This window comes from Syngnathus typhle, linkage group LG6 (genome assembly GCF_033458585.1).
Source record: "Syngnathus typhle isolate RoL2023-S1 ecotype Sweden linkage group LG6, RoL_Styp_1.0, whole genome shotgun sequence".
In the NCBI taxonomy this organism is placed as follows: Eukaryota; Metazoa; Chordata; class Actinopteri; order Syngnathiformes; family Syngnathidae; genus Syngnathus; species Syngnathus typhle.
In genome coordinates, this window is record NC_083743.1 from 18,956,007 (window position 1) to 18,969,103 (window position 13,097).

The 13,097-nt window shown below is 45.1% G+C and overlaps 1 protein-coding gene across 3 annotated transcripts in view; it reads left to right on the forward strand.

Annotated features, from left to right (window-relative positions):
• Nucleotides 1-13,097, forward strand: part of LOC133155560 (aldehyde dehydrogenase, dimeric NADP-preferring-like) — a 102,435-nt gene that overhangs the window by 39,916 nt on the left and 49,422 nt on the right. For all 3 annotated transcript variants that reach the window (XM_061280993.1, XM_061280994.1, XM_061280995.1), the window contains exons 4-5: nt 7,631-7,716; nt 10,252-10,460. In XM_061280993.1, coding sequence (XP_061136977.1) covers nt 7,631-7,716; nt 10,252-10,460 — 295 coding nt within the window. The remainder of the gene's footprint in view (nt 1-7,630; nt 7,717-10,251; nt 10,461-13,097) is intronic.

Here is a 13,097-nt window from a genome sequence, read left to right on the forward strand (position 1 = left end):
AAAATTTTTTGTACCCATGTATAATGCGCACCCCAGATTTTAGGACAATAAATTCGTTAAATTTTGCGCACTATACACGGAAAAAAACGGTAATAGGAAATAAATAAAAATCAAAAACAAGGTGAAAGTAATTTAAATTATGACAGTATAAATACTAGGTACAAACATAATACAATCTAATGCCCAAAATGGGCAGAGTTTACTTGTCTGAAAAGGAGTGGGAAGAAGTAAGACTTATTTTATCCCATCCCTTATCCAATTTAAGACAAAAAATAAAAAATAAAATTGTTTTTACCTGTAACAGAGTTGTTACTTTACCAGTTGTTGTCCGTGACTTTCACATGAATAGAAAGAAGGAGAAATAATGAAATAAAATAAAGTAAAAAATGCCATTAAATTATGTAATTTTCAATGTGTTCGTAGCTCACAAGTGTCAATTCTTTAAATTTCTTTTTAAACATCACCTTATTTGAGCATTGTTTTTATTGTTTTTCCATATTATCGCCCATTTCAGTGCCCCCTGGCGTCCAGCTACTGGAATCGTCTCTTCGCCTCCTCTGTGTATCTGATTTGAAGGCCAGGCTCACTTGAGAAAACATTTGTTATACCAGATGTTGGGACTTTGTTTGGGGCAGTAGTTCTTAACCTGGGTTCGACCGAACCGTAGGGATTCGTTGATTCGGTATCAGAGCTTCCACTGGGGAGGTCCGAACACACCTGATTTATCGTGTAAATTCCTGATAATGCATATCTGAACTGGTCTCGCAGATTTGCAGGTGATGATTTGCAGGTATGTAATTTGTTGAGTTCATACAGTGGGTTGGTTTTGTTCTTTGAACAAGGTGATGATCATGCACGGCTCATTTTGTGCACCAGTAAAAAACATCCATGTCTTGAATTTGATTTTTTTTTTTTACGCTAAAGAGGGGTTCGGTGAATGCGCATGTGAAACTGGTGGGGTTCTGTACCTCCAAAAAGGTTAAGAACCACTGGTTTGGGGACAGTTTGAAGATGTTATTGTATGGGGGCGAGGCACCTTAATTGTCCTCCACCTTATATCAACCATTAATGTATCCAACTTCTTCAACCGTGTTCGTTTTCCTCTAAGGACAAAAATATTCATACAAATCATACTCACACCAGGTTAGTTATATTTCAGGTGATTATATTAAGTCTGCGTTCAGGAAAAGGTTTACAAGTCAGCACTGGACTTTTCTCTCCGACTGTGCCCCAATGCATTCTCAGGATAGAAAGCATTAAAGAATTTCTTCAAAGTGCTTATATTAAGTGGAGTTGCGTCGCCCACAAAGGTGGGTGCCAGTTCGTCTTCCATAGACATTCGTTGGCGTCTTGTCTCGTACTTGGTGGCCCTCATGGTTGTATTTTGGCCTCGTTCTTCTCTCTGCTCCTTGGTTTGTTTGTTCTCCAAATAATGCCGGTCCCTGCAGATATAATACTCACACACTTTACCCATTGGTTCTTACCAACATCATCACTTTTTATCATTTTGTACCAGTTCTGTCCGACTATTGTCTTTTGTTACTTATGTTCTTGCTATCCTTGCCAAAGTTCACTTTCATATATTCTACGTAAACCTATTTATTTTCTCTCTCCAATTTCAAAATGCCGCACATCATTCATTGTTATTTGTAAAAAAAAAAAAACTCAGGCAGTACAAACAAACTTCAAGCAGTTCAAGAAAACATCAGGCAGTAGTTAAAATTATAAAACATCATTGAGAGCCATTGAGCGAATATTTAGAAGTTATTCAAACACATTCCCAAAAAATGCCAAATAAGAGAAGTACATTACAATATATACCGTATTTATTCTAATGATCGCCCATATTCTAATAATCGCCCAGTGTGTGTTAGCGATGACATAAATAAAAAATATTGATACCTCTAATTATCGCCCATGCTGCTAAACGCTGAGTGCCGACGTCATTGCGCAAGTTTAAATATGACTGATTTGACAGCACGACGAATGTCCCTTTTAAATTGTTTTTCTCCATAAACTATGATACAATTACACCCGTCACTCCGCTACAATATCCTCACACAATTACGTTATTGGGGCGTGCGCTCGAATAAGACGATCGCGATAACATGACGTGCACAACATGCGATGTGCAACGGTAACGTGTCGCATTGATGTAGCGTCAATTGACGCAACCCGCTGTTAGAGATAGATCAAAACAGCCGCTGTTCTAGTGTTAAGAACACCAGTGAGATGCAGGTATTGCATATTACATAAGGAAAATATACATATTATCGCCCATTTCAGTGCCCCTTGGCGATCGGACAAAAAATGTTCTCTATTAATCGCCCACCCCCCCTGTTGGACATAAACCTTCTCTAATTATCGCCCTGAGCGATAATTTGAATAAATACGGTACTTGAATATTTTAATCAATGATTCCGTGCTTGTACACTATGCTTGTACACTTCAACCAATAAAATATGAGCAGATTGATTTTCTAGCTAACAGAGACTCTGGAACCTATTTTCCACAGGACCCTGAGGCTCAGGCAAATTCTCATTTAGACCACGCAATGGTCTGAGTCCATAGAACTAAAAGTGCTGTATGGCTCAGCATTCATAATGGGGTTCCTCCATTTTTTCCTCACTAGGATGAAATCTCGCTGCCATAACGTTCCTGAGGCTTGGTCTCAGAAGGTCCACCTCTTTCCTGTTCTCTTCCGGAAGATGGAATTTGCCGTCAGTAGCTCGTGTTCCGTGAGGAAGGCAGTGAGGTAGGTGCCATTGCGGTTGGTTGAGTCATGGTAGAGGAAGGGTGCATCTTCTGGTCCTTGTCTTGCATTGAAGTCCCCAAGGATTGCCAGGAAGTTTTGCGCTGGGACGTCACAAACCGCTCTTACAAGGTCCTCAAAGAATTTCTCCATGTTAGATGAGGCTACGTTGGTGGGTGAATACACGACTATGACTGTCTGTTGTTACTGGGTTGCCCGAGAACTCTGCGCTCAGAATCCTGTCAGTGTGGTGGTAAACCTGACGGAGAGCCTAACGTGCGCGTCGGCCCAGCATTAACCTTAAACCACCTGTTGTAGCTTGGGCCTCGTTCCTCCACCCAGATGCAGAGATGAACATTGTTAGGGTGGTGCTCACTCTAACTTATTTTGCAAGAACCAAACGGGAGACAAGTAAGTCCTTTTAGACCCCTGCAGCTGGAGAGTCCATTCGTCACTGTGTGTTTAGTGATGGTGGAATATCTGACCCAGGCCTCATGCAGGGGGGTATTTATTGAGATAAACAGAGTGGGGGTGAGAGTGGGGGATGGGGTTGAAGCCCCTGGCCTGCTGATCAAAGCATAGCAAGGGGTCTTTTACGACGTTGTGTAAACAAAGCAACTTTGATTGCTTCCTCTGCAGCTAGTCAATCACTTCAAAAGATCTTAGCACTTTGGTCTACTACTTTTGTTAAGACAGGACAAGCCAGGTAAATTATTACAGGTTACATTCCAACATAATCATACGATGAAGATAATCTGTAAATCCTAACAAACATGTATCTCTCCACCCTGCGGAACAGGATCCGGTCATCATTGTGCATATTCCTGTGTTCTTGGACACCAAGGATCTCCACTCTCCGTTCCTCAGCACAGTGTGCAAATTCTATCAACCTCGCCTCTTCTCTCGCTGTGCATGTGTTGAAGGTTCCCATAACAAATCGTCTTTCACAGCGCATGAGTGCATTGGACGGGGTGCTGTGATCGGACAGGCACAATTTGAGGTCATGCTGTCCTCCAGAAGGAGGACGAGCACTACCATTCCCCACAATGTTTCTGCGAACTCCCGTTACTGGAAGTATAGGATTTGGGATGACTTTGTTCTCCATTGTTGGCTTTACTATGCTAATAGCGACTTGTGGGGCTCATCTCCTTGGAGTCCTGGTTTTAGTTCAGCGTGACCCACTCCTAGACAGGTTGCCATCCAAGGCTATGAGCCCCATCTGCCCATGCATTTTTACCCTTTGCTGGGACAGTGGTTGGCAGATCCCAGGGTGTGTCCACACATCGGTGGGCCAGCAAATCATGCCTCTGGGGATCACAGTGCAGGAAATTGGCCTCACGGAACCCAGTATCCGTGTGTGACTACGTGAAGGCACAGCAGGAGTCTTAGTGGTGGAGAGGCTGTGTAGGAGCAAGAGGTTTACGCACTCGGCAGTAGTACTTGCAGTACTATATAGAACTAATAGTAAGCTACTTGTAGGAGTAATAATCACTTTTAGTAATAGAAATATTAGTGGTAGTAGTAGTAGCTGTAATAGTAGGACTTGTAGTATGATTACTTGTATTTGGAGTAGTAGTAGTATTTATACTTGTAGTAGTATAATTGCTTGTAGTAGTCATAGTAGTAGTAGTAGTAGTAGTACTTGTAGTAGTAATAGTTGTACTAGCAATGCAAAGCAAATTTCTCAATGCAATTGCATTGACAAAAATAGTATTCTTGTATAGCATGTATTCTTGGGATGTGTTGAGATTGTAATCGTGTGAATCACTGAATAAATGAAGAAACAGGTGTGTCACATGCGGAATGGAGCAGGGTGACCAAATGCAGCTTGGACCATGGTTTATTGAAGGAAAAAGGGTGGTGGAGGAGAGGATGAGGGAAACAAACAAGCATGGTAGGACTAACCAGAGGATCAAACAGGAACTAACAGGATGGGCAAACAGAGACAAACTACCGTTTTTTTCCGTGTATAGTGCGCCCCCATGTATAATACGCACCCTAAAAATGGCATGCTGATGCTGGAAAAAAGCCTGTACCCATGTATAATACGCACCCAATTTTTATGAATTTTTTTTTTATTTTTTTATTTTTTTTTTTTTAAGTCCCAATGATCGTCACACACGCAGGGAGGCAATGGGTCCCATTTTTATAGTCTTTGGTATGGTCTTAACTAGGCTGGATGTAATTTTTTTTGTTGGCGTTGATTTCTCCGACTGCCCGTAAACGCACCACCGCGCTCCGTGCGCGCACGGGACAGCAAACGAGCAGGTGATCGAGCAAGCCTTGTCTGATACGAGAGCATTGCGGTCGCATGGAGCGTGTTTGAAGTGAACAGCAGAGAAGAAAGGAACAAGGCAAAGTGTTGTGAAATAAAATATTACCTGTAATACGGATTTAGGTAGAGAACTGAACTCTCGCTCTTTATATAGCTGACGTGTCTTGCGCATCCGTTCTGCGCATCTGTAATGGCGGCCTCCGTATGATATCCGGTTTGCGTGTGTGCGCGTGTGCGTGTGTGCGCGTGTGTGCGAGAGCGAGAGAGAGAGTGCGAGAGAGAACGCTCAACCGTAGCGCGCCGCCGACCGCCCAACTGCACCGCGCTGGTCGATTATTGTGACAGAGCCGTCGCTGAAATTTAGAAGATATTTTTAAAGTCCTGATGTACTTTCTAAAATTTAAGTGGACCTCAGTGCGCACTGCGCAGGGAGCTTAATTTGGTGCGGTCGCGCAACCGCAGCGTGCCGGGCGCTCACTGTCGCATTGCTTAAAGAGCGCCTTTGTGTTTTAGGATGAACAGCAGAGACCAAAGGAACAAGGCAAAGTGTTGTGAAATAAAATATTACCTGTAATACGCATTTTGTTATTTGCTGATTGAAACTGCTAATTAAACTGTGATTTGAAACTAATAGGAAGAAAACAACTCTCGCTCTTTATATAGCTGACGTGTCTTGCGCATCCGTTCTGTGCATTTCATTTCACAACACTTTGCCTTGTTCCTTTCTTCTCTGCTGTTCACTTCAAACACACTCCATGCGACCGCAATGCTCTCGTATCAGACGCTTGCTCGATCACCTGCTCGTTTGCTGTCCCGTGCGCGCACGGAGCGCGGTGGTGCGTTTACGGGCAGTCGGAGAAATCAACGCCAACAAAAACAATTACATCCAGCCTAGTTAAGACCATACCAAAGACTATAAAAATGGGACCCATTGCCTCCCTGCGTGTGTGACGATCATTGGGACTTAAAAAAAAAAAAAAAAAAAATTAGAAAAAAAAAAAAAAGGTTTTTTTTTTGTACCCATGTATAATGCGCACCCCAGAGTTTAGGACAATAAATTAGTTAAATTTTGCGCACTATACACGGAAAAAAACGGTAATAGAACTGGCAACAGGGACAGATTAACAGAGGCTGAACAGAACAGGCTAGCAGACTAACAGAACGATACGACAGGGAATGACACGCAGACAGGACTTAAATAGAAGGCTGGTAACAAGGGGCAGGTGACTAATTACAATGAGTACGGGTAGACACAGGCGGGGAGGGGCGAGAGCACAGATGCGGTACAGAGACGTGAACGGAAACCATGACAACAAACAATGACACACGAGGAAACGCGGAAATGTTGAGGAGCGGAGACGTGATAAGGTGTGGCTAAAGAAAGAATTGGAATAAAATCAACCTTCACACAACTTGATTTTTCTTTTTTCTCATTTTACTTTAGTTATTATTTTTACTGTGTTTGGTGAGCTGGAACATTGTGTTGCAGGAGCAAGATGGGTTTCAGAAAAAAACATGCTATATGCAAATAAGATATGACCAACATTTTCCATTCATCCATCCATTTTCTATACCGCTTGTCCCCACAGGGGTTGCGCGCAAGCTGGAGCTTATCCCAGCAGTCATCGGGCAGTAGGCGGGGGACACCCTGAACCAGTTGCCAGCCAATCACAGGGCACACAGAGACGAATCAACCATCCGCACTCGCACTCACACCTAGGGGCAATTCGGAGTGCTCAATTGGCCTACCAAGCATGATTTGGGGATGTGGGAGGAAACCGGAGTGCCCGGATTAAACCCATGCGGGCATGGGAAGGTGGAATCGAACCTGCACCCTCCTAACTGTGAGGCGGACGTGCTAACCAGTGCGTCACCATGTTGTATTATTTTGTTATTATTATGTTGTTGTATTTACCACTCTCCAAAATTGTTTGCCGCCTATTGTGCGGAGTGCCCGAAGAAAACCCACGTGGGCACGGGGAGAACATGCAAACTCCACATGGGGAGAGCCAGACGTGGTATCGAACCCGCACCCTCCTAACTGAGAGACGGACGTGCTAACCTGTGCTCCACCGTGCCGCCTACCAACATTTTGTTATTGCGAATTTCTTGCGAGGTGATGTTTAACATGGAATTTTGGGCACGTTTTACCGGTTCATGTTCCCCATAGGCTGGCTCAGGTGAGTAATTTTGATCGTTGTGAGGTGAGATTTCTAATCCCTTTAGTTTTGCTGAAGAGAGGAGTATAAAGTTCAGATGTAATATCTCGTAAATAAGATCTTCTTTCTAACCAAAATTAAACAGAAAAGATTATGGTTAAATCCACCCATTTTTCACTTGGACAACAGTATGAGAACAGGTGACTGTTTTTTTGTTGTGTGTTGGTTCAGTTTGAAATTAGGTCATGCCTCTACATTTGCTTACTTGTTGGATCTCTAACCAACATGCTAAGCAGAAATCTGTCGATGGATTAAAAAAAAAGCAATTGTGAATCTGAGAGAAGACATTCACTTTAGCATTATCTTCTCAGCTATTCCTAGCTATCTGCTCTTTATTTTGTTGCAGTATCATCCTATTAAATAACTACTATGTCATCACTGCAGGCAATGGAGCTGTGGTGAAACCGTCAGAGATTTGTGGTTACTCATCTCTACTTCTCGCAACACTGCTCCCTCTCTATCTGGATAAGGTCTGATCACCAGATGGTCTCGTTCTTTTTTTATTTGAATGTGCACAGGGCAAACAGAAAAAATTACTCCAGCATGTTTTTCTTTTATTAAATACAGTGGAGGTAAAATTAATTGTATAACACGAGTAGCAGACACAATAATAAAGAAAAAAATAATGTAACAAGTAAATATGAATCTAAGAAGTCAATTATAAGGTGAGATAAAATGTATGGTTTGAGTTAGATGGAGTAACATTTTTTAGATAAGTATATTTACGGTCTGGTTTGTATCTGAAAACCTGAAATTAAGTGGTACTGTGAAAGCCAGGTGACAAAGAGTTCCAAAAAGTCAGGGAATACAACATCCATCCATCCATCCATCCATCCATTCATCCATCCATCCATCCACCCATCTTCTTCCGCTTTTCCGGGGTCGGGTCGTGGGGGCAGCAGCTTTAGGAGGGACTCCCAGACTTCCCTCTCCCCAGCCACTTCATCCAACTCATCCCGGTGGATCCCAAGGCGTTCCCGGGCCAGCTGAGAGACATAGTCTCTCCAGCGCGTCCTGGGTCGTCCCCGAGGTCTCCTACTGGTGGGACATGCCCGGAACACCTCCCCAGGGAGGCGTCCAGGAGGCATCCCGATGAGATGCCCGAGCCACCTCATCTGGCTCCTCTCAATGTGGAGGAGTAGCGACTCTACTCCGAGTCTCTCCCGGATGACCGAGCTTTTCACCCTATCTCTAAGGGAGAGCCCGGACATCCTGCGGAGAAAACTCATTTCGGCCGCTTGTACCCGGGATCTCGTTCTTTCGGTCACGACCCAAAGCTCCATCCTCCCCTCACTCGTGAACAAGACCCCAAGATACTTGAACTCCTCCACTTGGGGCAGGATCTCATCCCCAATGCGGAGAGGGCATTCCACCCTTTTCTGACCGAGGACCATGGACTCGGATTTGGAGGTGCTGACCCTCATCCCGACCACTTCACACTCGGCTGCGAACCGCTCCAGTGAGAGCTGGAGATCACGGCCTGAAGAAGTCAACAGCACCACGTCGTCTGCAAAAAGCAGAGACGCGATCCTGAGGTCCCCAAACCGGACCCCCTCAACGCCTCGGCTGCGCCTAGAAATTCTGTCCATAAAAATTAGGAACAGAATCGGTGACAAAGGGCAACCTTGGCGGCGTCCAACCTTCACTGGGAACGAATTCGACTTACTGCCAGAAATGTGGACCAAACTCTGGCATCGGTGATACAGGGACCGAACCGCCCTTATCAGTTGGCTCGGCACTCCGTACTCCCGAAGCACCCTCTACAGAACCTTCCGAGGGACACGGTCGAACTCCTTCTCCAAGTCCACAAAACACATGTGGACTGTTCCACGGCCAGGACGAAAGCCACACTGCTCCTCCTGAATCCGAGGTTCGACCTCCCGACAGATCCTCCTCTACAGCACCCCTGAATATACCTTACCAGGGAGACTGTGGAGTGTGATTTCTGCAATACAACAAACAAATATATATCATAAGAGGTCAATTATAGAGGTGAGCTTAAATAGATGAAATTAAACATGGAAAGATGTTCGGCATTGCTGCATTTTTACTTCGTGACCGTTTCTGTAATGGACTCATTCTGTGCCAAATGAACAGTTTTTGAAGGGCAGTTCATTTTTGTCCACGAGTGCCTGGTTGTCTCTTCTTAGACTTTAAAAGAAAACCTGCTAAACAAGGCTTAAATAGACGGGGGGAAATATCTGACAACCCTGTCCCCAACCAGTCGAGCGGCACGTGCGTCATCAAAATGTGACGTGTGCTTGGAGGAGGGGAAATAGCGCAATTTTTAATGTAACTCAGCAACGCGATGAGCACACTTACCCTTTCTTGTCAAACTGTAACCGCAAGGTATCATCTTATAAGTTCTATCAAGAATTTATTTGAAGATGTAGTACTGTCAATGACGTTAAACTCCAATTATTCTTAATGAAATTTTTTCTTGCAGTTGTTTCAGTTATTTATTTGGCTTTGCACCTTTAACTTTGAACGTTTATGTCCCAAGTTCTAAAGATTAGAGAAGTTAAGAAAAAATACATTCAACATTGCGGGGTGATAGCAGCACCTGGATACTAGTGTGGAATGGGAGAAAACAATGAAAAAATGCCAATACGTGTAACAGCTCACAGCAACAACATTTTTGGATGGGTGGGACTATAAACTTTTCATTTTTGGAATGATGTACTTATTTAAAAAAATTAAATTACGACTTTTTCTTTCAATTACAATTAACTTTGAACTAGTTCATATAGAAAATGAACATTCCCAACAATGATGAATTCCAAAGTTGGGTGCAGAGCTGTATGGTGTCCTGTAAGGTGGACAGACAAGCCGAGGGGAAAGTAACACCTTGAGTGGAAGAGAATCTCAGTGCAAGAGAATGTCAATATGGAGGAGAATGAAAGATATGGTGGAGTGGGTTAATGGATAGCTTTACACATCAAGATAAGTATTTCAAACTAATTGAAATGTGTATAATTGAGATCTGTTTCATGTTTTATTTGCAGGATCTATACCCAGTGGTGGCAGGTGGAATTCCAGAGACACAGGAATTGTTGAGGCAGAGGTTTGACCACATCTTCTACACTGGAAGTAGTGTGGTAGGCAAATTAGTAATGGAAGCTGCAGCGCGACATATCACCCCGGTGACTCTGGAGTTGGGAGGGAAGAGTCCTTGCTACATCGACAAGAATTGTGACATCAGAGTTGCCTGCCGGTAAAATCTGTGTGAATAACAGCAGTCATGAAAACCCACTGACAACACTATCCATCGTTTATTGCTAATAAGTGGTTCCTATCCGCGCGATAGGTGAAAATCCGCAATGGGGAGTTAATGTTTATACGATATCTGTAAAAGACTTTCTTATACTTTATGGTATACTTATTTTAAACATTTTAAAGTTAAACTGACTTTTAGAAACATTCTTGAAGGCTTTACTAAAACTCACAAAGTCACAAAAAAACCCTAACAAACGTGTCACCGCTCCGCTCTGCTCTCGCCGTGCTGGCCGACTGACGCACCCTCGCGCTCGTATGTGGGGACGTGCATATCCAATGCAAGAATATGCGCACTAATCAACGCTGATCGCTGCCACCTGTGCCCTTGTTCACAGCTGATTAGGTCGTGTATTTAAACTCCGCAAGCCCGCCAGTATGCGGTGGTTCGTCTGCCTCAATAAACGAATGCCTGCCACCTGGTTCTGCTATGCCACCTGATTTCCGTTTGCATGAGTTAGAGCTAGAGTTAGAGACCGGGTTAGAGCAACGCTGGCGTCTGGACTGTTGACTGCCGCTTCTACCCCGAACTGTGTCCGGTATTTGTTTGTCCCCTGTCTGTTTTGCGTTTCCCGTTTTCAGTGTGCCAGTTTTTTTTTCTTTTATTTTTTCTCGCCTTGTCTCCTGCCCACCGCGTATTTCTGGAGCTCTGCTCGCACCTCTCCGATCCCGCTCCCTCTGACTACGAGCTACGCTAGCCAGCTAGCCAACCCACCACCGGACCCTCCTACCTCCCGGCTCCGAGCCTGTAGCTGCTTGCTCTTGGCTCGGCGAACGGCTCCAACCCAACTTGCTGGCCACTTGGCCGGCGTCCTCGGGGCGAGCACCCGCTCGCTGCAAGCTCGCCGGTCGTGGCTCGGCTGTGTGCCGCCATGACACACTGGGGCGTGCCGTTTGCACGGGTACAGTCCGGATTGAACAACACCACCACCCACTCCACCAACATCACGACTCGGTCCACTGCTGCTTCCATGCATTTCACTGACTACCAACTTCTAGTTAACCAGCTACTAGCCATTTCTACTATTTTATCTGGATTATTCCCTGCTGCTGTCACGTCTCATCTCCTGCATGAACTATCACTTCTGCTACTCCGGGCTTCCATTCCACTAACTTCTCGTCCATTTGTCTACACTGCTGCTGATCTTCATTATTTCAACAATAATCACCGTCTCCCTGCTGCTGCTGCCTCAGCTGCCAGCAAGGCTGGGATCCTCCGCCGTCACCGCTACATCCACCGTAGCTCCGGACTATCTTTTAAACGACATTTTCCTGATGGCTCACCCATCCCCTCTTTCTGGACTAACTCTCGCCTCCCCGTCACCCCCACCTTCCGTACTGTCAACTTCAACAATCTCCGTTCCCCCACCCCCGCTCCATCCATCTCCCTCGCACTGCTGAACTGTCGCTCCCTCTCCAACAAATCACTAGTTATTTTCGAACTAATATTGGACAATAATTTGGATCTGCTCCTTCTCTGTGAAACATGGCAACAGCCCCTGGGCTATTTTTCTCTCAACCAAGCCACTCCGTCTAACTACAGCTACATCGCCAAACCCCGCCTCTCTGGGCGAGGAGGTGGTATTGCTGTCTTCCATAAGCGGTCCCTATCAATCACTGAATTGGACCTCAACCTCCCATCTATTTCATCCTTTGAATATCTCGCTTTTTCCTTCCCCAACTCTACTACTGCTGTTCTTATCTACCGCCCTCCAAGTCATATCCGTCTTTTCTCTCTGAACTTCTCACCATCGTATCCTCAGTCTCCTATCGCCTCCTACTAATCGGTGACTTCAACATCCACATCGACCAGCCAACTGCTCCACTGACGTCTGACTTCATCTCCGTTCTGGACTGCTTTCATCTCACCCAGCACATCAACTTTCCCACCCACACCAAAGGCCACACCCTGGATATAGTATGCTCCTCCTTTCCACTCACATCCAACCCCCGTCCTCTCACCTTTCCACTGTCAGATCATCTCTTCTCCGCCCCTCTACCCTCGCCTCATAAATCCACAAAGCGCACCATCTCCTACCGCAACATCAAGACTGTAAACCCAATCACGCTTTGCCAGCTCTTATCCTTTGCTCTTCCCTCCGACCCCACTTCTTCCTCCCCTGATGACCTTGCCACCACGCTCACCAACATCCTTTCTGACTCCCTTGATTCCCTAGCCCCCTGGAAAACTTCCTCTGTTACATTCACTAACTCTGCCCCTTGGAACACACCGGAACTCCGCACCATGAAACAGACTGGCCGTCAACTCGAACGCCTCTACAAAAGAACTCGCCTCACCGTCCATGCCAAAACCTTTAAACAACACATCTCCTCCTATCGTGATGGTCTTCTTGCTGCCAAATCTGCTTACTTCTCATCTCTCATTAATAACACCAACCGAAACCCCCGCATACTGTTCTCCACCCTCAACAAATTGCTCCAGCCACCGGTCACCAAGCCTTCCTCCTCACCCGCCCTCTGTAACTCCTTCCTTGTCAACTTTAACAACAAAATCGCCCAAATCAACAGTTCTCTGACCGACACCATCAATAACTCCTCCTCCCCCACCTCCCCTGCC